The sequence below is a fragment of the Xiphophorus hellerii genome, chromosome 6, assembly GCF_003331165.1.
Source record: "Xiphophorus hellerii strain 12219 chromosome 6, Xiphophorus_hellerii-4.1, whole genome shotgun sequence".
In the NCBI taxonomy this organism is placed as follows: Eukaryota; Metazoa; Chordata; class Actinopteri; order Cyprinodontiformes; family Poeciliidae; genus Xiphophorus; species Xiphophorus hellerii.
This window is the reverse complement of record NC_045677.1, coordinates 21,201,453-21,228,609: the sequence shown is the minus strand read 5'-3', so window position 1 is coordinate 21,228,609 and position 27,157 is coordinate 21,201,453. Positions and strand designations below refer to the sequence as shown.

General features: G+C 37.2%; 2 protein-coding genes and 1 long non-coding RNA gene across 3 annotated transcripts; 2 read left to right on the top strand and 1 right to left on the bottom strand.

Moving 5' to 3' along the window:
* Positions 1 to 1,095: 1,095 nt before the first annotated feature.
* LOC116721871 (nicotinamide riboside kinase 2-like) lies at positions 1,096 to 3,402 on the top strand. Its single transcript, XM_032565898.1, is given in 9 exon segments — positions 1,096 to 1,302; positions 1,385 to 1,475; positions 2,107 to 2,155; positions 2,374 to 2,411; positions 2,413 to 2,552; positions 2,626 to 2,697; positions 2,774 to 2,880; positions 2,960 to 3,045; positions 3,128 to 3,402. Coding segments are annotated over 8 exon segments (609 nt in total). The 5' UTR covers positions 1,096 to 1,276; the 3' UTR covers positions 3,128 to 3,402.
* A 2,067-nt stretch (positions 3,403 to 5,469) lies between these two features.
* Positions 5,470 to 10,613, bottom strand: LOC116721118 (uncharacterized). The gene is made up of 3 exons (XR_004339529.1): positions 10,523 to 10,613; positions 10,112 to 10,300; positions 5,470 to 5,952 (listed from the first exon to the last, which is right to left on the bottom strand). It is a non-coding gene; the product is annotated as an uncharacterized LOC116721118 (long non-coding RNA).
* A 1,593-nt stretch (positions 10,614 to 12,206) lies between these two features.
* Positions 12,207 to 19,766, top strand: loxl5b (lysyl oxidase-like 5b). The gene is made up of 7 exons (XM_032564747.1): positions 12,207 to 13,229; positions 15,211 to 15,319; positions 15,702 to 15,839; positions 16,057 to 16,213; positions 18,084 to 18,179; positions 18,298 to 18,413; positions 19,403 to 19,766. The coding sequence occupies exons 1-7, from the start codon at positions 12,578 to 12,580 to the stop codon at positions 19,407 to 19,409; spliced, it is 1,275 nt and encodes a 424-aa protein (XP_032420638.1). The 5' UTR covers positions 12,207 to 12,577; the 3' UTR covers positions 19,410 to 19,766.
* The last annotated feature ends 7,391 nt before the right edge of the window (positions 19,767 to 27,157 follow it).

Here is a 27,157-nt window from a genome sequence, read left to right as displayed (position 1 = left end):
CTTGAATATATTTGGCCATGCAAGTTATTGACCAACAGTAATTTTGATCTATAAATTATTTTGTGTGAGCTCCTTAAAAGATTAAATGTCTCGCAGCAGGGTATCTCTCACCTTTACTATGAATATTGCTTTTGTGTTCTGAAACTGAAAGGCAAAATTACCTAAAATAGGTTATTTTAATCCTGCATTTCTCAGTGACTAAGAGAAAAGTCTCATATGGTAGAAGTATTTCGCATTGGAATGGTGTGAATCCTTTTAATATATTATGTTAACAAACATCAGTCTTTTAGTCGCACAGTGCCACCATATATCGCTACATTCCCGACAGTGAAACATGACACCATGTCAACTTTTATCTAAAACTCAAAGTTCACCTCCTTCACACCTTTATCACCCCGAGAGACAAGAACAAACTGCAAAACCTGATTTGTAGTATTGGGCAAATACAAAATAAACACGACAGACTCACATCCAGAGGTGTGTAACGACCAGAGCCGATAAGCGGCAGGCGCTAACCTTCAGAGAAAGGTTTTATCGCAGCTTTGGCTGACAGACGCGCCATTTTGCCCCCATGGAGGTCCGCCACGTACTCTGGTTGCATCAGAAATATTCATGATGCAGAAGCCAGACGCTGCAGACTAATTATAGAGGTCCTGGTTTGCACTCGCCCACAGCCGGCTTGGTAGAGCATCTGCCCAGAAATTTCAGAATGTATTGTCCTAAAGATTATGACCTTTCTTGGATTTAAACCGCTTACGTGTAAGAAACTTGAATTCTTTCAGACTCAACTTGTGCCTCTCCCAGTTTTCCCCATCTTCTTTTCTGATGCACCCCCCTTGTGACTTCATTGTGGTTTATTTGTATTTCACAGCTCAGCCACAAGTTAGCTTCTGTACTTTCCCTGAATGTGCTCGGCCTCCCTCCCCTGACCCCTGAGAGCAGGTGCAAATTTTAGGATCAGTTTTCACATCTGAAACTTCAACTGTGCATCCTCTGAAGTTGGTGCTTCCGGCTCCGAGGAGGCAGACTATTGGCCTGGTGAAAAGCGGCTCCGATTGGTCAAGCAGGCGGTGACACGGCGGCCACATCCTTTATATGCGCCACAAGGAGATAGTCTATCAATGAAGTAGTAAAGGGGGGGGACATCTGTGACGAAGGAGAAGGAGAGGGAGGTTTTAGCTTAAACCTTTGTGAGAGAGAGAGTTTGGTTTGGTGGGGTTCCCTGCTTTTACTTACTGAATTCCTGAGGTGACCAATAACACAGAAGAAGTCAGAAATGAAGTTCATCATCGGCATCGGAGGGTAAGCTTCAGCTAAAATAGAAACCAAGATGCTTTTACAAGAAACTGAGATGTAACTCACTTTTGTGTGGCATTAAATTCAGGGTGACCAACGGTGGGAAGACAACTTTGACAAATAGACTGCTAAAGACATTACCTAACTGTTGTGTGGTGCATCAGGATGACTTTTTCAAGGTAAGACAAAGAAAGAAGTCTGGTGTTATTTTTCTGTTATGTGTTAAACTATTTTTGTGTGGCAACTAGAATATTTCTCATAAGTTTTATTTGCGCTTGAAGCTTTTTCTCTTTTTTTTATGCTTAAAAAGTAAGAAATGGCCAGTCTGACCTGCAGATGTCCTATCATCGAAGCAGCCTTGTAATCATCTGGCTGATTGTCTCCTGGACAGCTAATGAAAGGGCTGAGCGTCCCCACTAAAATGAAAGACTGTTAAATGACGTCTGTACTCATGGCCGCCAGTTTTTGTTTGCTTATCCTTTGTTTTCCTCCCTATTTTGGCAGAATTAAAAACAAAGAAATACATGTTGTTTTCTCTTAAAATATTATTTAAAATTGTAAACAAAAATTTTGCAGATTTAATAAAGGCGTCATCAGCATCCACTATGACCATAAGGTAAAACTAATTTTAAAAAATGAAAAAGTAACATTAAAGGAGGTCAAATCCAGCTGAAACATCGTTTAAAAAATCGTTTCCTCCGCGCGTTCACTTTTGGTGGAGACGAGTCCCTGACTTGTCCTGTCCAGGAGGGATGAGCTCCCATTGGTTACTGGGTTGCAGCAATGTTTTGTTGGTGACTGTTATTTCAGAAACCCGATCAAATACAAGTCGGGGAGGACGGCTTTAGACAGTGGGATGGTAAGAGTGGATTTCACGTAGGAAAACCCTTCAGTAATGTACTTTTTCCTTTCCTGCACATTTCTTCAGTGGTAACCAATCAGTCGTAGACTACCACATAAATAAATATACTGTGAATGCTACGTCATTCACTGATTGAAATAAATTGGTGTGAAACGTCGGCTGCACACGTGGTGAAGCTTTGTTTTTGTTCTGTTTGTCTCCTTGTTCTTCATCAGTGATCAGCGCTCTGGACATGGAAGCGATGGTGAACACCTGTGAAAGGCTGGCAGGAAAACCCCGTCAAGTTCGCGCGTTCGCACGGAGTCAGTCTGTCACCCGAAGCCGAGGAGTCAGACTCAGAGCAGAGAGGGATCCATATTCTTATCATTGAGGGGTTCCTCATCTACAACTATAAGTAGGTCACCATTTACCCGACCTCTTGACCTTCAAAGCTTCTCCCTGACCTGAGATCCTGTTTCCCTCCGCAGGCCTCTTATTGATGTCTATGACAAGTGTTTCTACATCTCCATTCCTTATGAGGAATGCAAGCGAAGGAGAAGGTGAGCAGCTGTCGGAGTAATTTTCAGAACGCACATCAGAGCACGCTGTAACTCTGGACCGATCCGGTCTTTGCAGTACCAGAACATACACAGTCCCAGACCCCCTCGGCCTGTTCGACGGCCATGTTTGGCCCATGTACCTGAAGCACAGGAAGGAGATGGACAACAACTGCAGCAGAATAGGTTTGCAAAAACACTAAATCAGACATAAAACACTTTCCTGTTGAGAAATTTTGACTTTAATTTGTATTTTTGTTGACAGAATACCTTGATGGAACAACAACAAAGGAAGATATCTACAATGCAGTTTATGAAAGCGTTCAGAACTCCCTGCTGAATAACTTATAGGTAAATAAGTTGCTTTAATAACACATATTAAAGCCTTGATAATCCATGTGGGTAACTCTGCTTCTCTTCTTTGTCTCTCCAGCAGGTTGGGTCGACACCAGGTTGTGTATAGACTTGTAAATATCATTTTGAGTAAACATAGAACACCAGCTCTGTACTTCTAGCCTGATTTGTAAATAGACACAAGTGTAACTTATTATGACTGAACAGCAGAAAAAGTGTTTTGTATAACCATGTGTAACTTTTTTTTCTAAAAGATTAGTCACCTCTGGACTACCCAGTGTTTAACACCTGTAACTGATGTGAAATTATAAAGCTGTCACTTGAAACAACTCAAAGAAAACTGAATGCACCTCATGTTTCCTGTTTCCTTCCTGTCAGATATAATCAAACACCTACACACACAATCATGTAGATCCCATAAAGCGTCATAAAATGGCGACTCAGTGCCAAATCCTTTGTGTTTATTGAATATGACTGATAAAATCCAGCAGGTTGTCACATCTACAGGTTTATCGCTACTTCAGATAGAAGAAGATGAAAGAAAGAAGTAATAAAGACGGTTAAGATTAAATTAGTGCATCAGTCATTTACTTCATAAAAGAAATTAGCTTCACAATAATTCAAGCAATGCTCAGAAACTTTTCTTTTTTTAAAATTCATAAACAAAAAATCTGTCCATTGAGTTCACAGATCTGTTTATTGTAAATCTTTACCAATTATTCATACAAGTTCACTTATATATTTATATAAGTGAATGTTTGTGTCATGGTAGTTGTATAAATGTAAATGAGCAAGATGTTTGAAGCCATCTTTCATAATTGTTGCTGACCTTTTGAGCCAGAAGTGATTATCAGCATACAAAGAAAAACTTCTGACATAATTCAAAAATCTTCACCTGTTGACCTAGGAGCCGTTTCATAAGCAAAATGCTACACTAAATTATTTAAAAATAGTTTTAATGTTTTTATGAGATGATTCTACTTTATCCCATCCACTTTTTGTATTAAACCAATGGTAGCTAAACAGAGCATGATGCTGCCACCGCCATGCTCAGCCGCTGTGGTGTTGTTACGTTTGAAAGCCTCAACCTGACAGGGAAAGTTCAACATGAGAGGAAAATGTACTTTAATGCAGCCATACACTTAATATCAGTTTGTGGAGTCATTTTGATTATAGATGATGAAACTAAGCAAAATAAAAATATTGCACAATTCAATAGAAAAATATAAGAAGTATATAAATAATGCGTAAAAAAGTGAACGAGATAAAATTTTATTTTTAATTTATGTGCGTATTAGGCTCTGATCTATAGGTGATGGAGTGAATTTGTATTTATTGAATTGCTAGTTTGATTAAGAACTTGTTTGAAGAAGACTTACGGACAGGATTGGATAAGCCGCCATTGCTTCTTCCTGCTCCCGTTTCAAACACTTTGTGTTTTGTTTTACAGCATATTTTAGTTATGAGTTTATTGTCCCAATTGTGACATTAATTTGGGGCATATCCACAAAAGCAATCGTACAATTTAAAGAATTCAAACCACATCGCAGCACAAGCATTCCACAACAAATAAAACTAAACTAAACAAAACATCTCATATTTGATCATTGCACAGTAAGGATAAAACTGGCTAGCATCTGAAATAAACCTCAATCTCAACCATATTTAAATTGTCATTAAAATGTTGAATCTGTTGCAAAAAATCAAACAATTTAACTAAAATCTATCAAACCCTCCAAGAAGAGCGATACATTTTCAGCTACAATTATGTTAGAAGTGACTTGGTAGCAACAAAAAAATGTTATCAAAGACAAACTCAAGGACATTTAGCCAGCTATTAGTGAGGAGAAATCCTTATTCTTTTAACCTTTTATAGATGTAAAAAATACACGATAAATTCAACTGTTTGTCTGAATAAATCAATAAAAACTCAATTTAATTTTCCATTCACGCCCATGATGACTATAACTTAATTTGTTGTATTTGTTGTTTCTTCAGTTTTAATTTGTTACTTTGGCCCATGTAGCAAATTGTAAATGCTAAACTTGGAAATACCAAATGTATTTTTGGTTGAATATGCTGCTTTTAGATTTATTCTGTGTTTCTTGAGGTTATTAAAGGACCTCTAAAGGTAACATATCAACAAACCCATGTGTAAAATATTCTTTCCCTTGCAGCCGGGCAAAGTTGAGTCAGCAGCAGAACAAACTGTGTATGTCTGGCTGAATCCAACGCCCAGAGCACCAGCTGTTGGTTTTAAGGCTTACACATTAAGGCTTACATTTTTATGCATCCTGTAACATTAAATGTTGTCCCAATCAGGGCTAAAATGCTTGATAAACTTTAGTTTTTTGTTTAGTTTTATGATTTCTGCTTCAATGATTTATCAGAATATGCCAAAAAGTAAAACAAGACAAAACACAAAGCGGTGTAGTTTCACTTTATTTGCATTTTAAAATGAAAACCAAGTGGAAAAAAAAGGCAGACAAACAAAATAAACAGAAAATAATTGTTAAATATGGTTATTACAATCCTTACAATCTTCAAATCTCAATGACAGACCTCAGTTTGTATATTCAAAGCATTTTCACTACCGAGGGTGTGTCGGGGGAAGGTCAGGGTCTCATGATGCATCTGCGGGGTTCTTCACATGCCAGAAGAGCAGGAGTAAATTTAGGCTCGAGCCCTGAGGCGTCAAGGGAATATATGGAACAAATGTACAGCCAATTACTGATTGCAACACACCCACTCACAGCTCTGAAGCCCTGTGTGGTTTCCCTGTCCTGCCCCCAAATGTAATGTGATCAGTCATCATGGAAACCTCCGGACGGCCAGCCAGGGAGTCCAAAAAAGGACGGAGAGGCAACGACACAGGAGATAAGGAGACATATCACATGAGCCATGCTGTGTGAGAAGGAGTTTATCCTTAAATCATGTGCAAATGACACAGAAATACCTTTTCTTATATGAGTAAAAGTACTTCTTAGTACTGTTTTTGTCTTATTCTTACAAATAATTAATTTAATTGCAACTTCATTTATTTATCTATCATAATTTCAGAAGAAATACACAGTAATGAAACAGTGCAGTTAATTGCTGACAGACAGAGTTTGGTAGTTTCCAAAAATTGTAAAAGTAGCACCACTTCAACATGTTTTTACCCAAATAAAAGTAAAACGTAGCTGTCCAAGTAAGAGTAAAAAAAATACGTGGTTTAAAAACTACTAAAGTACTGAGTAACAACAAGTAAAAACATCTGATTTAATATTTAAAAATAATGTAGTCAGTGAGACAAAAGTGTAGTTGTATCTAAATTCTGGTATTTTAAAACCTCAAATTAAAAAAAAAAAAAATAGATTCAGGCAGAAATTTTCCAAATAATAAAAAAAAATTATGAAGCTAATATTTATAGTCAGTAATGCAAATGAAGTATATGTTTGAACAGGGTGAAGTACATCTAGTGCCAAATTGTGCAGCAGGCAGAAAATAACATTTGAAAACAAACTTTGTTCACAAATAATAAGTCTCACTTTAGCCTGAACTGAAGGATAGTTGTATTTTATAAAAAATATTACTTAAATAAAAGTTTAAAAGTATAGTGTAGTAAAAATAATCCTAAATGTTTTTTTTTTCTTTTTTAAGTTATTCAAGTAAATAAAATATTAAAATGACTCAGCTGCATATTTTGTGGAATAAAAGGAAAATTTTACATGGTTTTCAAAGTGGTTGAATCTGCAACGAGCAACATTCATTTCCAATCAGACCCCTTTTCCTCTGATACTCCTAAATTAAATCCAGCATAATTGACTGCCTTATAATTAGTAAACAGCCGCCATTTTGTACTGCACTGTAAAACATTTGAGCTGCATCCAGTTGTGTCTTTGAGTCAAATAAATTTAGTGAGTTTTAGGTTTTTAACCTAAATGTGTGAGTTTGTGAAAGATAAACTTACAGCTGTAAGTTGTGTCGACTTTTTAATAAGAGTTGAATAAACCAGAGCTTTTAGGTTAGCACTTTAAAAAACTGAAAGAAGAAAAAGAGAAGAGTGGGAACTATTTCCCAGAATGCTTAGTGGCATGTTTTTGTATCCTGAGATGGAAGTGTTATTAAGGTAAATGTTTATTTTAATGCTTGAGGATAATGTCCTGTTTACACTAAATGTTTCTGAGCTGAATTTATTGTGAAGTTTAATAAAATTGATTATCAGATCTGAAAGTTTGTCCATGCAATTTAAAATAAGATTGTAAATTATTCTAAAGTAAAATAAGTTATTTTAACTTGATATTGTGAGTAAGAAAATAATAAAGAAACGTGTGCTTTTCGACTAGTTTTTTCTTTCATATTGTGAAATAATTATTTGGTTTAAATTGCAGCATTAAGTTAAAACTCAATTCAAGATTAATGAATTAAAAAAAACTATATTTAGACAACTTGCTTGTTGTTGTTAAATCAACCTCATGAACTTTAATTTCTGAGTTAAAACCAAAACAATTTTCTTGTTGACTTAAATTGCATTTTTAAGGCAGAATAAGGACTTTCCTTTTCAAGTTAAAGCACCTTCAAATGTTTTACAGTGCATTAGAAAAGGATGGATTAGAAAATAATAATTGTGCCATCATGAAGAAATAAATTGGCTACTTCTTGGGAGATTAGGTTACTGCTTTCTGCTGGAAAAACATTCAGATAATTGCTTACATTTTAATTAGTTATAAGGCGGCAGAAAGAGGGGGTAACCTAGGAAACCATTCATGCAAGAACCACTGAGTCAATAATTGTGGAGATGTTTGAACAGAGTTAGAGTACAAAACAATTTCCCAAGAACGTCTCACTGATTTCTCTTTAATTATTTAACAACTGAAGAGTGTGTGACAACTGCAGACCTAAAACAACATGGCCGTCCACTTAAACTGGCTGAGCGAAGAGAGAGTTAATCACAGAAACAACTGAAGGTGACTCTGGAGGAGCTGCAGAGATACACAGCTCAGGTGGGACAATTTATCTACAAAACTACTACTATTGTCCTCTGTACAGATAGGACAGAAATGTACATATTTTGTCCTAATTACAAATCTCATGTGGGCATTTTCCTAAACACCCCAGTCCTACTAAAACTCGGTGGTGGCAGCATCTTACTGTGGGAAAATGCATTTTATTGGCAGGAACAAGCAGAAAAGAAACCAAAACATAAAGCCAGAAACAAAGAACATTAATATGTAAAATAAGGGCATCTAAAAATGACTGTAAATATGTCAGGTGAACAGTTTGAACATCTAGAACGTTTCCCACATTTTGTGGAACGGCCCAGTCAAAGTCCAGATCTAAATCTCTTTGAAAATCTAAGGGAAAGACTTGAAATCCCAAGAGGAAAGCTACTGTTGAAAGAAAGATAAAAATATGAAGGGAAAGCAAACTTATCGGAGTAAACTGGAAGATGAATGGAGCTAAATATTCTGTTAGAGGACGATGAGAGATGTGAGACTTCAAGCAGGTCAGTGACCCTAAACATGCAGCAAAGGCAGAAATATCGTAATTTAGATCAAACTCTATTATTTACAATCAGTCTAGTCTAGAGCTAGCTCTGAATATCTGTGCTAAGTGTTAAAAATAACAAATAGTTTCCATCAGATGAGAATGGAAAAAGTTTTCAGTCTCAAAGCCAACAGAGACAAACTATGAAAGACCTGCAGCTGCAAATGAGGTCAAAGGTAAAAGGTCATTCTACAAAGAAGCACCACAGGGGGACTGAGCACAATTGCATCAACCATGTGTAATTTTCCTTCCATTAAACATTTAGTTGGTAGTTTGTTGTGATCCTTTTGTAGTTATGATTTATTGAAATATTTAAAAGTTCAAGGGAAACGACAAGTTTTAATGTTGAGCTATAAACAGCAAAACAGCTCTGAAAAAAAAAACTCCTGGTTATTCCACCAAATATTGATTCCTGAACTCTTCCTGAGTTAAAAAATTAGTATTGATGTTTCTAAATTAACATGAACTTGTTTTCTGTGAATTATTTGAGGTCTGAAAGCACTGCATCTTTTTTCTTATTTTAATCATTTCTCATTTTCTGCAAATAAAAACTAAATTATTGCTTGGAATGTCGTAGATATGTTGTTAGTAGTCCATAGAATAAAAGAACAATGATCATTTTACTCAAACATAAACCTATAAAAAGTAAAATCAGAGAAACTGATCATTTAAAGTGGCCTCTTATTTTTTTAGAAGCAACATGAGCTGCATAATTTCACATTTTTTAGTTGGAGAATTTTAAAAAATACACATAAATTCATTATTACCTCCTCTTTATGTGGAACATTTTTGCTTTAACAATGCAAATAATACTTTAAAGTGGCATAAAAAACATGTACAGAGACAGCAACACAAGTAATATTCTTACATTTGGTTTAGTTTAACAATATATCATTTCAGAAAAATAAACTTAGTGTATTAAGGACAACGTAAGACACAGATTAATCAATATTGCTGCTAGTATCACTGATTTTATTGTTAAGTAAAGAGCCTTCAGATGACATTTGTTGTGAATTGGTGCTAACATTAATAAACTGAATTAAACTGGATTGTTAATCATTTGTGTAAAGCTCAATAATCACATCCTTCAAATCAGATGTTGTAAAGTAAAACTTAAACTGTTTCCAGCAACATATTTCTGGTTTATTGTTGCTTCTCTCTCATAAAAGAAATTAAGTTTAATACATGTGATCGACACAAGACAGACTAAAGGTCAGACTCTTTTTAATAGATCACATATTGAAGTTGCAACACTAATTTGTCACATGTTGATGAATGAAAAACGTGATGATGGACAGAGCAGCATGTGGCTAAGGGCTGAAACACGAGGAGAGCTGACTGAGCAGATAAGGTTAGCCGGACATGTCACACTAAACGACGTGCTCAAATCATGACTTACTCAGTAATATTACACTTTAATTAAGCATTTTCCTTCAACATACATATTTTATTTATCGTTTTTTTGGCTTTGACACACACACAGCAGCAGAGTTTATTCATTCTCATTTTTTCAAACAGTTTTCCAGCTTCTCACCTGCTTTGTCTCCCCAGAGATCAGTGGTAAACCCTCTGGATTTATCATTTTACTCCTCAGAATGGCACGAGTAAAAACACAACTGGTATATTCCAGGAACAGGGGGGAGTTTCTTCTAGTAATACCATTTTAAGACCATCATCTTCTTTATTTCTCACAAGAAGCAAAGTTGTGAGCAGCCTTGGTCACCTAGATTGATATATTCAAAGTGTAAAAGCATTAGTCTTTCACTCAGGGAGTAATTTGCTGCTGCTGCTCCTGTTACTATCAAAACAACCAGAAACGTTTTTGCTTTATTTCCAAACCATTACTAAATTACAGTAAAAACTATTATTGGTGCAACATTTGTTGTGATTTGTTTACTTTCAGGTCACACATACAATAAAGGCTCAATTCAACGTTAATACTTACTGGCTATATTTTGTGGGTTACATGTTCTTCTCAGGAGGTCTCCTGCCAAACCGCTGCTGAGGCTCGGTGCTTCTTATAAATACGGGTGGGGGCAGACAGCAGAGCGGGGCGGAGCCAGACCCAATACGGGGCGGTGCCAGACTCAGAACGGGGCGGAGCCGGAGCCAATACGGGGCGGAGCCAGACTCAGAACGGGGCGGAGCCGGACTCAGAACAGGAGGATAGGGTTCTCTGTCTAAAAATAGAGCAGCTTTCCATGACAATGCCCTATTTGGCTGAGGAAAAGTTACTGGGTGATATTCCATCTGATAGAAGATGAATATCTATCTATCTATCTATCTATCTATCTATCTATCTATCTATCTATCTATCTATCTATCTATCTATCTATCTATCTATCTATCTATCTATCTATCTATCTATCTATCTATCTATCTATCTATCTATCTATCTATCTATCTATCTATCTATCTATCTATCTATCTATCTATCTATCTGCAGGTAAGACTGTTCTCCAGTAGCAGTCAGTCTTGCAGTGATTCTTAAGAGGCCTCTGACTGAAGACTGACTGTGTCATGACATGCTAACAGCTCAATATTGAGCAAACTGTCCTGAATGACACCATCAGCTGTTAGCAATCACTGCTATTCCACCTCATTTGCTTTTGCCGCTCCACTTTGAATCTTTGCCAATAGTTAGAGAGATATAACGCTTCCCCTTAATGACAGATGGAAAAGATTTTCTCTTTCTCATGCTCGCCAAACATCCTTTTCATCTCCTCTGGGATTTAGGGTCATAGTTCAGGTTTTATTTCAGCTTTTGAGATGCTAACTAGCTGCACCTGGTTCTATAAATAAGACCTTGTTGAGACGCTTGTGCATCCAAAAGTAAAAAAATAAAGGCAGAAATCCTTCGAACTGCACAGCATCCAGATGGAATCTGGATCCAAATAAAAATAGCTGAATAGCTCAGTTTTTCTCACGAAGGCATTTAGTTTGTCCATGTGGAAATCCTGCAGGTTTGATGTGACCCTGAAGGCTTCGTTTCAGAGTAAGAGCTGCTTTTTTAAGGAGCAAACAAAGCAGGCTAACATTAAGCTACTGGAATTGCCTCAAATAATGTTATTATTTCATAGAAATATTCAAAATGAACAAAAATAAACCTGAAAAATCAGAACAGAAAAAAACAAGGATAAAACAACAATATTGCATTTATCCAGAAGAATGTTAAAACTTTGCCTATCCTTTTTGTGCACCTCATTACCCACATTTTAAGAAAATTCACATGCACATTGGGCAACGCTAATGCAACAAAAACATGAAATATCAAGAAATAGAAAGACCTATACTGCCGCCTTCTGGTGAACGTTTAAAACTGAGTCAAGCCATCGCTACGTGTGAACTCCAACCAGGTTTTTATTTTTATTTTTTTATTTTAGGAATCTTTTGATGTTTTCAATACAGCAAACTATAAGACCGTGCAACATTCCAGTTTTACAAATGAAAACAACAACAACAACAACAACAACAATAATAATAATAATAATAATAATAATAATAATAATAATAATAATAATAATAATAATAGGGAAAAAAACTGCGATTTGTTATAGGCTATTTGCAGATCTACAACACTTGAGAAAAAAGTACATGTTTAATTATAGATGCGCACGTAAATGTAAGATATTAAAAGATTGGATGATTTTCTTTGTGGAAAATAATTAGATTTAATGGTAGCGTTGGGATGGCCGGTGTTCACACCTGTGCGTAACGTTTACTGAACAAACGTCCTCGTGTAACCAAAGTTAACCATGGCGAGGGAAGGGTTAATTCATCGTCATGGGAGTTTGACTTTACAAAAGTAACTGGACAAATTTCCAGAGGCCAGGTCCGTCCCTCCTTTCTGTTCAAGCTGTTAAGTTATGCTGCTTCCAAGAGTTGGACCCGAGTGCGCATCTTCGCTTTTCATCCTCTTCTTCCAGCTTCTCTGCACCTGATTTCTGATAACATATCATTTAAACTTGTGCATTTCTTTTTATTTTCTCTTATTTTTGTCATGGCAGAGTGGTTGGTTTTATTATATCTTTCCCAAGTCCTTCTGCCTTTAGTTTTTGGACAGCAGCGCCCGGCTGGACCCTGGAGGCACCGCATCCAGTGGGAGAACAACGGGCAGGTTTACAGCTTGATGAGCACCGGATCAGAGTACCAGGCTCCGGCTCGGTCTGGCAGCCAGTCCAGAGTTTATCTGAGCAGGAGGAGGGAGGGCGCTGCCAGCAATGTGCCGGGTGCGCACAGAGGAGCGCAGGTTGTGAGGTTTACTGACGCACAGCGCTTCAATTCCTCTTCATCCGGGAGTTTAAGAGACTCGTTAAGCAGAAGAGACGCTGTTGGCGCATCCAGTAACACAGGAGAGCAGCAGCAACTCCAACAATTACGCGCATTGCGGGACGGGATACTTGTCTCCAGGCAACCCGCGCATCCATCAGTTCTGGGAACCGAATCTGACGCTCCCGCTCCGCTCCCAGTGGCAAGAGTTTATCAAACAAACGAGGCTGACGGAGACGGCATGGTCAGCGACGACCCCCGAAATCCGTTCAAAACGCACAGGAACTCTGTTTTTTACAACACGTATCCTGCCAGAGGTAGGTCAGTGGGCCGGACGCGCCACCCGCCCGGCACAGGGTACGGAACCAGATACTTTCAAAATGGTGAGTCCAAAAGTGTCTCTTTCACTGGGAACAAATCCAGTCACATTAAAAACAAGCCTCGATTTTAATCGGAGTTCTACTTACATTTACTTGAGTAACATTTTGGAAAAAAAATACTTTAAGGAGTATTTTAATTACTTGAGTGATTTTATTTTGAAGTATCGCTACTTGAGTAAAAGTAAAACTATAGATACTTTTAAATTACTGAAGTAAAAGTATCAGTTTGAGTAATTTCCAGTTTGAAGTTACTCATACTGGATACTCTAGTTTGAGTTACTTCACAAATATATTTTAACCAAAAATTCACCGGACATGAACACACTCCTGCAGATTTTTGTTAAAGTTTCATAACCTTTGTATTTTTATATTGAAAGAAACTGATTTGGAAATGTTTATTTTGCCTCATTTTGTTATTTTGTTATGAATTCTTTTCATTTAGGTTTTTAAAGACCAAAATTTCATCATAACTTTATATTTTGATCCGTCTGAATATGTAACTTTTAAACATTAAAAGATTGATGTTTTGATCAGTTAACACATGTTTTACTCTTAATAGAGCAAGTTTTACTTTTACTGGAGTAAAAATATGTTTGTATGTTCAAAAACTGGAACATTTTCAGGAAGCATCTGATGGAGTTTGATATCCAGAAGTTAAAATGTACAAACTGGATTGGATAATCCTTGATTAGTGATTGTTCTTAAGATTAGGGGGTTTGTTAAGATGAATGTCAAATTTTATTACCATAAAAAGTATTCATTCATATCTTAAAGAACAGCCAGGATGTCTGTCTGTTAATGTAATTCTCAGGAAGTCGTCATTTATTCATCTCAATAAATTGAAATGTGATCTAAAATGTCATCGATTTAATTTAATTAATTCAAATCTATTATAATTACAATCTAAAATTCTGTTTCTCTAAAGATAAAAAAAAATTTAACACAAAACAACAACTACAACATTTAAGACGGAAATGTTTCGGTCCAGTTATGGCCTCCACTAGTAATTGAGGATATTGCTGACTTGGCAGTCTTCCGGCGCACCAACTCATCGCTTAAGAAGTTGGCTGTTCAGTGTTGTAAACTGGCACATTATTGGAAAGTTCAGTGGAAAGGAAAAGTTTAATGGCTGCTCCAGAAACAGAGATGACTACAGGCTTGAGAAGACTGTGAAGCAGAACCACTTAATCAGTTTTTTGACCGATTCGAGATTCGAGATTCAAGTTCTAGTCTTGAATTTGGCGATAATATTGGTAAATAATGTGTGCTTCCATGACTCTGCTGCTGTGATACTGTGTCTAACTGGGTAAATATATATTTTGTTTTAAAAAATGAAAGTTAATTGCTCAATTATTGCACTTTAACCAGTCCTTTCTGATATAAATATTGTGCAGATATTGCTACCTAATCAGCAGTACTTTCTACTGCTTTACAGGAAAGATTTAATGTTAGCAATAGCTCATTCAGTTGCTTCATGTAGGAGAGAAATACAGCCAAACATAAAAACTCTTCTTAACAGTTTCTCCACCAACATACCACATTTAGCAGTGAGTACATGAGCTTGATTGACAGCACTAAGACCCTCCTCCTGGCTCTGATCGGTTGGTTTTTGTTGGAAGTGGTGCATTTCTTCAAAAGGCAGTAGCTCAGAGAGGAGATGGAGGCGATCGATCTTTTCACAGACAGTCACAACATGAAGACAGTTTTAACAAATGTGTAAAAAAAACCATATTTTTTAAACAGTAAGACTTTGTTTATAATTCCCAACTTGTATGATTTGATGGTTATCCTTTGAGTCATCTGGTTCTGTGAATATTTCAGTTTCCAGAGCAACGATGTGAACTGAGAAAAATGTCCTTTGAATCAAACTAATACCAGAAACAATGATCGTGAAGGAATGCAAACATTTTTTAGTCCAGATTTCACCTCCACAAACTGTTTCCAGCCTAAATAATTTGGATTGTCCTTCTTATTCCTTCTCCAGGACTGCCAGACCTCATTCCAGACCCCTACGCCATCCAAGCAGGGACTTACGTCCAGCGCATGCAGATGTACGCGCTACGCTGTGCTGCAGAGGAAAACTGTCTGTCCAGGTACGTTTCCAAAGGTCATTCAAGTCTGGTACGCACTCAGCTGCACGTCCGCACAGTAACTCACACAAGCACAAGAAACTTTCCTTTACGTCTCAGCTTTAGGTTGATTTGGGTTTTTCTTTTTTCATTTATTTGAGTGAAGTTATAAAAGCTGTTTGATCTTCCTATGGAGAAGTGGCTGGCCAGAATAAAATCCTGCCAAGACATAAATGTTCTGGGTTGATTTTCCCAAAAGCACTGAGCTCACTCGAACAAATCATTTGTGCTTCAATACAGTTTAAGAAAACTAGAGCTGGGAGCTCAGCCAGCAGCAGCAGCAGCAGCAGTGCTTTCCAGCTCCTCTTATCCCATTTTTTATTTTTTATTTTCATCTCCATCCAAGGTCGGCTTATGCGCCCAACGTTCGAGACATCGACTTCAGGGTTCTGTTGCGATTCCCACAGAAAGTGAAGAACCAAGGAACCGCAGACTTCCTCCCGCTGAAGCCCAGATATCAGTGGGACTGGCATAGCTGTCACCAGTGAGTTTAATGTAGAAATAAGAGACATCGCATCATTTTGTTTATAGCTGGTCGGATTAGTGCTGCTCTGTTCTGATCTGACGAGCCAGGAAAGCATCACCACAACCCCAAAATATAGCCATAACAATAAAATTGTGTCCCTAGAGGCATTCCTGAGGCCTGCCAGAAGAAATAAAATGTTATTTTCAGTTCAGCTTAATCTGTTTTACATCCTCAGGCATTTCCACAGCATGGACGCCTTCAGTAACTACGACCTGCTGGACATCATGACGGGACGTAAAGTGGCTGAGGGACACAAGGCGAGTTTCTGCCTGGAGGACACAGGCTGCGACCCCGGATTCAGACGACGCTACGCCTGCACGTCTCACACGCAGGTAGAGCTGGAAATGAAGTGTGAGCCAAGACTTTATAGCTGTTATGATTTTCCTTCAAACATACAAGTCCAGGTGGGCCTGTTGGTCACTGTAAACGGACCTCCAGCTGCCGTCAAGCAGAGTTTCTGTTCAGCAAGAGAGTATTTGGTAAAACCTGTCAAAAATCTGCCTTTTCCAGAAAATATTTAAGTAGGATTTTGTCCTAATTTGGTCAGAAAGGAATGGAAAGCCTTTCAAAACTATTCACAATAAGCAATTTAGCAATTAATCACTTGTTAAATTAAAATGAGCTTGATGATTAATATTTTTAATGGGATATATTGTTCATAAATATTTCACAATGCATTTTACTTATGGTTTCAGTTGTGTGTGATTTTTATTTGTGGTTTATTTATTGTTTATAATACCGTCCATCTCTGTAGTTGTGTTCTTTACAAAAAGTTAAGTTTGCTGGTCTTTGAGAGGTCAAACGTGTATTATTGTTGATAAATTACTTGAAAATGGTTCTCAAAGCAATATTATAACTTATCATAATAATTACTGGGACAATTTATCATCTAGCTAAATTTATTATCGTGACAGGCCCATTTATAACCCTTAAACTTTTACACATTTTAACATGTTGCAACCACATAGATGTATTTTACTGGGATTTTTGTGATTAAAAAATTGTTACAATCAAACTCCAGACATGATCCAGTTGAAAATTTGTGGCTAAGATTGAAAATTAATCCTTTTATACCCAAGTTTCAAATCTCCACCTGGGTATTCTTGCTTATTTTAATTGTACGCAGTTCTTTAAATGTCCTGTGAGTAAATATATTTTTATTTATCCATAACAACTGGAACTTTCGATATCTAGCCATTTATTTTCGTAATTTACGGTCTATTAAGAGCGCACCTGAGATTAATTTCACTCCCCGCTAAGGCGGGAGTGAAATTACCGTAATAACCCAATATTGGCTGGAAAGCGCAACGTCTCCCTCTTTCAGAAACCGTTGGAATTTTTCAGATAGTGCGAAGTGTGGCGGAATTACGGTACTGCAAATTTGGCTGGATCCCCGCCGCTACACTAGGTCTGGAAGGGTTAAAGTTTACAAACTCAGCTTCAGCTGTTTTGATTGAAGAATAGAAATAAAATTTACCCTCTAAGTGCCAGACAAGTAGAGAAAAATTCTTAAAAGCTTGCAGCAGGTAACTGCAGCAAAAACCTGGTTCTACAACAGTATTAATGGACGGGGAGCTGAAGACTACAAATGCATGCCATATTTCAGATTCTGATTTGTAAAAATTCAAGAAACTTTGTGTAATTTTCCCTTTACTTCACAGCTATGTTGTCTTGGTCTATGGCATAAAATCCAATAAAATACACTGAAGTCTATGATTGACAAAATTCATTAGCATGAATTCTATTAATCCGTCAAATTTAGTTTTAAAAAAAATAAATAAATTTCATCATCTAAACTTTATTGTATCTGTTGTGTGAGTTGATTTTGTATAGCCGGACAAAAATACAAACTTGACAAAACAATCAGATGTTTGATATTTGAAATTTATCTTTGAAAATTATTCATTTATTTGGTAGGGGCAATTCACATTAACTGACTTTGCTGTAAATTCACCACATCTAATCAATTTGCTGATTTTTTATTTGTTATTCCTGATAAATTTGTCTTGCTAAAAACAATCAGAAGTTATACAAAAAAAAAGTTAAAATGACTTAACTCCAAATTTATATCAGTTTACACAATCAATACAAAACTTTAAATAAAGGCAGTTATAATAAAAAGATAAATTGATCTTTCATCAAGAAGCAATACAAACTTTTCCCAGGTTCTCGCAGTTTTAGTAGATGTGTTTGTGTTTTCAGGGACTGAGTCCAGGCTGCCATGACACTTACGCCGCCAACATCGACTGCCAGTGGATCGACATCACCGACGTGCCTCCAGGAAATTACATCCTACAGGTTTACGATTCATTCTCCTGATTGATGGTCTCAATGAATTCACAGCAGAACTCCCAACATTAAAAATGTTCCTGCAGAAGTTTCCATTATTTTATTTATTTTTTTTGGTTTTCTTCAGGTTACAGTGAATCCCAATTTCCACGTCCTGGAATCAGATTTCACCAACAACATTGTGAGGTGTGACGTCATATACACAGGCGTCTATGTTCAGACACGCGGCTGTCGAATAGCAAGGTACCAACCACTTTAGAAACCTTTTAATAATCAGTTCGTGTAGCTACACACTTCGTTGCTCTGTTACAGATAATGTGGTAAAACGTGATTAATTTGAAATTAATGTGAAAGTTGTGTCCACTTCCCAATCATCTTAACTCTTTCTTTGAAGTATGAGATAAAATAATTTAAAGGTAGTCCTCCTTCCTTATTCCATCCACTTTGAGCAGCACCGTTGCTGAAAAAGGTCCCACAGCATGACACTGTCAACACCATGCCTTATGATCAAATAGCTTAACGTCTTTCTGATATAAACATAAAACGTTTCACCAGAAGTAATGCTGTTTCTCCATGTGAGCATTTGAAAATTGTAATCAAGTCAGGAGTTCCTGAGTTTGAAGGAGGTTGTGTCAATGTGAATTATGGAGATGTTTCAGCACTTTCAACTTCATGAGCATTGACTTTTCTTAAATTGTCTCTGAATGTTCAAACAAATTCACTTTCATCTGAGCTGGACAGTTTGTGGTTTCCTATGAAACTAATTAGTCACAGAAATCTTGGACTTATGTGCAAATGTCTGAACATAGATTTTGGTTTGATCTGTTGTTTTTTAAATTACTCCACATTGTGCACATCTAAAGTTTTAACTTTTTCTTTCTCACATTTCTCTGAGTATTTGCTAATCCAATGAATGCAGACAAATAAATCATTGTTTGCTTGTAAGTGGGATTAATGTTCTGCAGAAGTATACAGGTCATGACTTTGTGAAGTAAGAAGATCTTCAGCATCATTTGTGAAACGATTTAGGTGAACGTTTGCATAGATTTTACAGAAATTCTTCAATAAATTGCAGTTTATGCAAACCATAATATTCTTTTTACACTAATGGTTGCAGAACAGCAAAAATAAATCATTAAAGACCATCATTCATATAACACCATTACCCACAATATGCAGGTAAACCACGGTTTGTCATATGCCTTGCATTTATCATGTCTTTCTTTTTTCAGGGCTTAAATATTTATAAACTCCTGCATCAAGCTGCTGGATTTCTGCAGCAGAACGTCGCCTCCTGTATTCTGTAAAAAGCAACTGGTGAAGTTTGTATTACAGATTTAAATGGAAAAAGTTGCATTTATTGGTCATTTCTGTAAAATATTGTGAATGAAACTAGAGATTTAATAAGAATTACTTGATTATGCAAAATCAGCAAGTACTGTTGCTTTGAGAAGTATTGCTTAGTGGCTTTAAATCTTTGTTTTGTTGTCATTTCTCGGCTCTGTTCTTGTTGTGCTCTGCTCTGTCCTTGTCTGTGTCCGCAGGGTTACTTGTATATTTTAACAATAAAACTCCTGGAAAGTTTTAAAACCAGCAGCATTTTTGGTCAGGCTCCATCTTTCAGGCTGGACGGCCGTCAAGTGAATGTTGTTTAGTCTGAACCCAACTCTGGGGAAAACAATCTCGGAAACCTCGAAGATCCGTCCCGAGTTATGTAGTTTGGTTTATTTAAAAAGCTGCACACAGCGGGATACTGAAACAACTGTCAAGTGTTACTTCTGGCAACTGTTGCACAAACATGGCAACCTCATGGTGGATGTGGGCTTGACCAAAAGTAGCTGTGATAATGAAGGAATGTCCGGTTTAAACAGAACAACCAAATATTTTCAGGGAACATCAGATTTGTTCCCCATAACACACGAAACACTGATTATCCTGCGACTTTTCCTTCAACCTCACATCTGATTTGTTATTTACAAGCGTAGGTTGGAGGCAGAAATTTACCAACACAAATCGCTTGTATGCATGTAATTAATTTGGGCTTTTAATGATTAATTAGAAATGTTCTCTTTCCAGTTGTTCTCTCCAACAAAGACACTGATGTTCCAGTTAGACTAAAACCTTATTGGTTTTGGGTCGTTCCTAAACATTATGACCAATTTCCTCACAGGAAATTGACAAAAGCTGCATTTCCATTACAAATCTTTGTTAATATTCTGCAGATGTCCAAAAAAAACACATAATTTCACAATTGAGGTGTTGCTATTAAATACGAAATTAAACTAAAATCACACGATAAGTCATTGGAAAAGATGTTGCACCATCATCCTCCAACTACTTTCTGTTGTGAGCAACATTTCTAAAGTAAATCTAAATTGCCTCCATTTTTATGTGAAATCTTCTTTATTTGCAATAAATATTTGTGTTTTAATGTAAAAATGAAAATAATTGTATGTTATTGCAGCATCCTGTGGTGCAAAAACATCTTTTTCCCACTGTCGGGTGAACAGAAGAGCTCTGTTTTTGATGGATGTGGTTGAGCAGCTTGTGGCCTCAAACACAAACAGAGCTGCAATCAAACACGGCATGTTTGCCGACAGATCTCTGTGAAGGCACAATAACGGGATCTCGTGTTTCTGTGTCACTTCTACTGAAACATGTCCAGAGAGGAATGAACAGAGGCCATTTCTTACTGTCCTCCTTGTTGCATTGTTAAAGAAAAAGACTATTTCTTTATTCTAATTCAACACATCATGCATTCATCGTTACTGGGGACTTTGTAGAAGTATCAAATTGCAAACAAGCAACATAAATCCTGGAGGATATATATATAAAGTATTTCACCAACATGGTGTTTGAGCTCCGTTTTAGCTGTAGAAATCAGGACATTTTAGGACATTTGCCAGGCTCCTTCCCTGCCTCAATAGATTGTGTAAGCCACAAAATATGTCTGGAAATCCCCCCTACTCCAATTATCCATCTCCATTCCTGTTTGTCTTAGGACTTCTGGAGCTAATATTTACAGACAGGGATCTTTCCAGCAGCTGATTTCAGCTACAAAAAGCCTAAAGCTGAGATTGATATGCTTGACTAAATAAATATCAGAGTTCAGAAATGTGCTATGAGCTCATCGGGGTTGTACTTGAGAACGAAACCGTTTTCTTTGTTACTAATGTTGGCAGAAAAAACACCAACAGCTTTTTGAGGTTTCTGCAATAAAGTGTTCATTAGGAACAATCCAGTCGTTATGGGGCCGGCATCCTGGGTGTTTTAGGTTTTATTCCCTGGTTCAACAAACCTGAATCAAACGAAGGTTCATTAGCAGACGACCTTTGACTGAATCAGAGTTTATAGGATTCCTGAAAGGAAAATTAAAGATAAATGTCAGAAACTGTGGGAAGATTATTCAAAAGAGCGATAGTACTCTAACAACTCAAAGAACCATTTGAATTTTAAATGGTTCTTTGAAATGCAAAGAATTTGTTTGAATTAAAATTGCTTGTGTTTCCAGCACAAACAACTGTTTCCTTCCAGCAATTTAGTGCTGGAAGAAACAATTCAGGAAAGAATAATAACTATTACTGCTGGGACATTCAGGAACTTAATGCAACTTTACATGTATCTGAGTCCTGTGGGGAAAGTGAGACAATACATGCAATGTTTAGGAAATGGGAAGAAAGAACATAATTGATAAGGAGGCTCGAAATGGAAAGAGAACTGTACAATTTTATAAATATCTTTCAAGACTTCATATTTTTGAAAGGTTTCTAGCACATAAACCACTATAAATAGTCATTTTGAGTTCTACAAAGAACATGAACATTTTTAAGTTTCTTTCTCACAAATTTTCAAATTTTGGCACTGCTCAGGAATTTTGTTTTTTCTAGAAAATTTCAGAATTTTCTGACAGACATTTACCATTCCTTTTTTAAAATCTACAATGGCCATAATATGCTGTCGTAAGTATTTTAGTTTCCTATACTGCAAATGTTTTTGTTTTCTTTAAACAATATTATAGATGCGCTCTACGAATTTCTGGGTTACCGTCAGATGACGTAGTACCGACGTCACCCGATGCAGATAGAGTCAGGAAGTAAATGCAGCCCGTTTATTTCCGTTGATCCAGCTTCAAAATGCCTAAAGTCCGCTGTCCTGTACGGTTTTAACAACTGTTTTAATAGTGAGGAAGATAAAAGTCTTAAGGTAGTTGGTCACAAAGGAGTTAATTTAAAAAATTAAAAAAAAACGTACCGAAAAAAGTGGATCAACAATCTACTGGCTTAAAAACAAGAGGTGCGCAAACTAGCAATGCCAGAGTTTGCATGCTGCTTTCCACTTTCTAACAGGTAAGGATCGCATCATTTAAATTGTATTTTCAGATATTTATTGGAGAGTTACTTAGACAAGCATTCATATGTAAGATATGTGATACATATACATAAGGTACCATGTTTTTAATGGTTGACCTACATTGTATAAATGTAGCATGATTCAACATTAACATACAACTCCAGCCTGAATTTGGAAGCTAAATAAATTATTGACCAGGAGATTCAAGCACATAGAAATAACATGGGTTAGCTTGTTGTTAGCATAGCAATAGCATTGTTATAGTAAACTAATTACTCAAAATAGCACAACTCGCTACTCACCCAGCAGAAACAAGTCGACAGGCATCTAATGCTTCTCTTGATCCTAAATGTTTGACCCAAACAAAATAATTGTATGCTTCTAGGCTATTGAAAGGATCATCCAGATCCACCACCAGGTATATCCTCAAGGATATATCCTCTTTTGTACCGAGACAATATGGATCATATTGTCTTGTATTTTTTCAAGATACTTCGTCCGTACCAGTCCATTTAGGGCAGTAGCGTACTCGCTGTGATCCATTTTGCTCTGTTTTGAACCAGATAAATCCACTTCCTGACCCCCATCTGAATTTCGCCGTCATCCGAGTCGTGTTTGAAACCCAGCAATACAGGAATCTTCTGTAATGATGTCTAAATTGAATGTAATGTTGCTAGGATTGATTGAATTGACTTAAAATGCACTGAAAACATTAGATTTGTAGCGCATTTTCTTAGCTAAGATTACATTTTTAATATTAATTTTCACTCTCCACATTGTTTTTGCCAATTTCCATCCAATGTCCAGTGATGCATTTAAATCTGAGTGAGAACGGTTCGTTCTTTTTCAGACCAACATGTAATTTCAAACAAGCCGTGCTGTGGAGAAGACAATACCTGTTTGCTCAGCTGTGCAGCTTCACGTCAACATCTGGAGACGATCCTTTGGCACTGAAAAGCCAAAGGGAAAAAGAAATACTAGCCTGTTATCTTTTATTTGGCTGGAGAACGTATATTCCAGTGTTCAGGGAGGTAAAGAAGGGAGATTGTGCCATATGTATTTAACGTACACTGAGTGGAAACCAGAGGAGCTCTCCAGGTGTTGTAGTGTTTGGAGAGGTTTGGTATTTGGAGGTCGTATTTCAACAAAGCCGGGCCGCGTGACAGCGGGCGAGAAAAGAGAAACGTGCTCGGCCTCCAGAGAGCATCGGCAGGTTGGTTTAGGCACAGAGAGGAGAAATTCCTCAGCAGCTCTGTAATCCTGCTGAGATTATTCAGGACAGGCTTGGGGGTCATCCGACGGCCCAGGGGAGACGGAGAGCAGACACACACTTCCTCACATCGGAGTCCTTACACAACAAGCAGACACACTTCTTCCAGCGAAGCCAGAGGACAAAACAGTTGAGTCATCTTTGAGTGGGACTGGTGATGGATTCGGTTTTTCTTTCTCTCAAAGTGGGTGGTATCATGGCTTGGGTGGTATTTGGAGGGATTTCTGCTTCTCTTGACTCAACATGTTCTCCATCTCTTCTAGTGATTGTGGCCACAACATAAAAGCTGTTCTGATACAACAAATGAAACCTTGCTTGAACACAGAAAACCCTTCTTTTTGAGATCTGGCCCCTAATACTAATAAATGAAAAGAGATGACAGAATAAAGTTTATTAATGCTAAAAGTATCCATGATTAGTTGAAATAATAAATTTTATTTGAGAAATATTTATTTTAGATGTAAAAACAATACAGTAGTAATACTGTAGGCCGTTTAGTTTTTATAAATTTGAATAAAATAGTGTCACACGAACATCTCCATGTTGTTCACGCTGCAATGCATTCTGGGTAAATGATGTCTAATGGTCCAACTGTGCTAGCCCCCACCAGCCAAAACAGCAATGAATAACATCATAAAACCTTTTTAATTTTAACCACAGCGTTGAAATCGATGGGAATGTAGAAATCACAAGAGGTGATGATGATGAGGAGGACCAAACGGAGGAAGAGGACAGAGTTGGTCGTAGGAGCTGGTGTTTGCTGCTGCTGCCTTCAGCTTCGTAAATGAAACAATGAATGACAGTACCTCTGGCCGGACTGTGTGATCCGGTCAGTACTTCTATAGCTCTGTGTCAGTCCGATGTTCGTTTGGGGAGGCAGTAGTGCCGCATGTACTACTGCAGAGCTCCGTTAGCATTTAAAAGAGTTTCCAGTGCTGTCAGTCTGATCTCCCAGCGTTTTTTGTTCTGGCGGTAGTAGGGTGTAGGCGCATTGTGGATAAAAACTGTCCGCACTGCATTTGTTTTCAACTCACTAAGGTAATGATCACCTGTTAAAGCCTTTGTCAGTTTTGCTCATACGAATGACTCTAAGTCTTCTGGAGAGAAATGTTGGGATCACAACAGATTAGGTCCTTCAGAAGCTGTGTTCGGCTCCGATTCTCTCCCACGGCGCTCTTTTTTTGTGTGTGTTGGAAGCATCCAGCTTCACCTCATGAATTTTTTTTTTAAATTACAGCCAACAGTGACACAGTGTGACATTATCTAAAATTACACCAGTCAAAGACAGTATGATAAACTCAGGTAAAGTTAGCTTTCCTGTGTTTACTCTGTAGATTCTAGTACAGAATGGACCATTATGTGTCATCAACCCATTGGGTTTAAAAATGGCGACCTCCATGGGTGAAAAATATAACAAAAAGTATATATTTTTGAAGTAATTATGAGCTTTGTTAGATCACAACAATTTTTTTTAGTTAGCAGGAAAGATACAACATATTTAGGCCAACATGGTCAACTAATCTTGGATCCCTTTAATGAGGAAACATCTAATATTGCTGATAGAAAGGTGAAGATTAAGCTGATGAGAAAGAAGCAGTAAGTCACATATTATTTGTTGTTCCATGAGTGAATAAGAAGATATTAGTAAGTATCGTCCTTGGTTTGACTCTCTTTGGTTCATTCCACCAGTATTTATAATAAAAGCAACTGTCTATGCGCCGTCTCACAAGATTCATTACCCCAAATGGCGAGGTGACTCAGACTTGGACAGCAGATCAAGACATGACCTTTCTCGACGACAGAGAGGCTGTGGAGCTCCAGAGATGATCTAAGACTCTGTTTCTTCATGTATCGATGCTTTTTCTTTTTGTTTAACTTTGTATTATTGCAGCAAATGTCTCTGAGCAGAAAATATGACTTTTCAAAATGAAACAGGGTCTATAAAAGAATGCGTTGACCTCGTAATATTAGGTAATTATTTGTGCTGAGTTCTGGACCCTAATTGAAAGCATGAAAAAAGGACTGTGAAAAAGTTCTGAGACAATTTAAATCTGATAATCTTTTAAAGAGTCTTGATCAATCATTTTTCAGGCTTATTCCAGACATTTTGAGGCTTATTCATATGTAGCTCTGAAAATTAAGTACAGAAATGCCTTTTCCACCCCCAAAAAGGCGTGGTCACTGATGTCGGGGGCGTGGTCATAGAGATTAGGGGAGGGGCCGACTTGCTACCCTTCAAATACGATTGGCCAGCCCCAACAGTTTGTTAATATCATATCGTACATAGATTAGAGTTTTGTCCACACTTAATGTGAATCCTAATCCTTTTGCTGTTTTCAGCCGCCATTAATATTTTCTTTTTGTTGACTATTTCAAGTTTTAAAAATGGGACATTACATATTAACATTTACATGTACATAAATGAGATTATGGCCAAAGTGGATTATGTTTATCTCTAGTCCCGTCGGCAGGTTGATAAATATGATGTTTAAAAAGAAAAAGCAAAAAAAGCAGAATTAGGCTACTGCACAAAAAACCTCCCAGTTGTTTGCAATTTGTCGTTTATAATTGTTAAGTTGCATAGAGTTAGCATAACTGTGCTAAACAGAAAGTAGAGCTGTATACAGTTAAGCTACGCTAAGGCCAATCGCGTGACTGGTAAAATTAGCTTGTAACAAACAAATCTACTTTATAGTTTTCATATGCTTTTTGTTTTGGTAAATAAATAGTTCTGTTATTCAAGTTTTGGCCAACTGTTCATTTTAATAAAAACTTCATTGCATTTAGATGAAATTGACTATTTTAGAGTGCCACATACAGTTTATACCCCTGCCTGGCATAAAAGAAAAATCTGGACACACCCCTTATTATACTACTACTAAAAATTGTTCATTGTGAAATCATGCTACAGCAGTAAACTATTTATTGATTTTTCAGTAAGTTTAGAGTATCCTATACCTTTTCTTACTAAGTTTATAGCTAAATTTTTAATTATGAATGTTGACAAGTGACCTCATCCTGCTAACTGCAACTTTGCCTCACATTTAGCTACAACACAATTATTCAGTTGATGATAATCAAATGGACCTGACAGGTCCAGCCGTCGCTGCATCTCTTGGTGCCACAAAGATGTTCCTTAAAGGGGCGGGACGTTTTTTAAACAGACCAACTGTGGTTGTACTTCACTGGAGGCGGCGCGCTCCGGTAGCACCAGCAGGTCGAATAAAGAGGGTGGTGAAATTCTCAGACAAGATTTAAACAAACGGCGAGACCGATGGTGGCTCAGCTGTTCTCGGACCACACACCACCGATGAAGAAGTGTTTCAGCAGTTTGAGCAAAAGCACTCCTCCTTCAGAGGACATATTA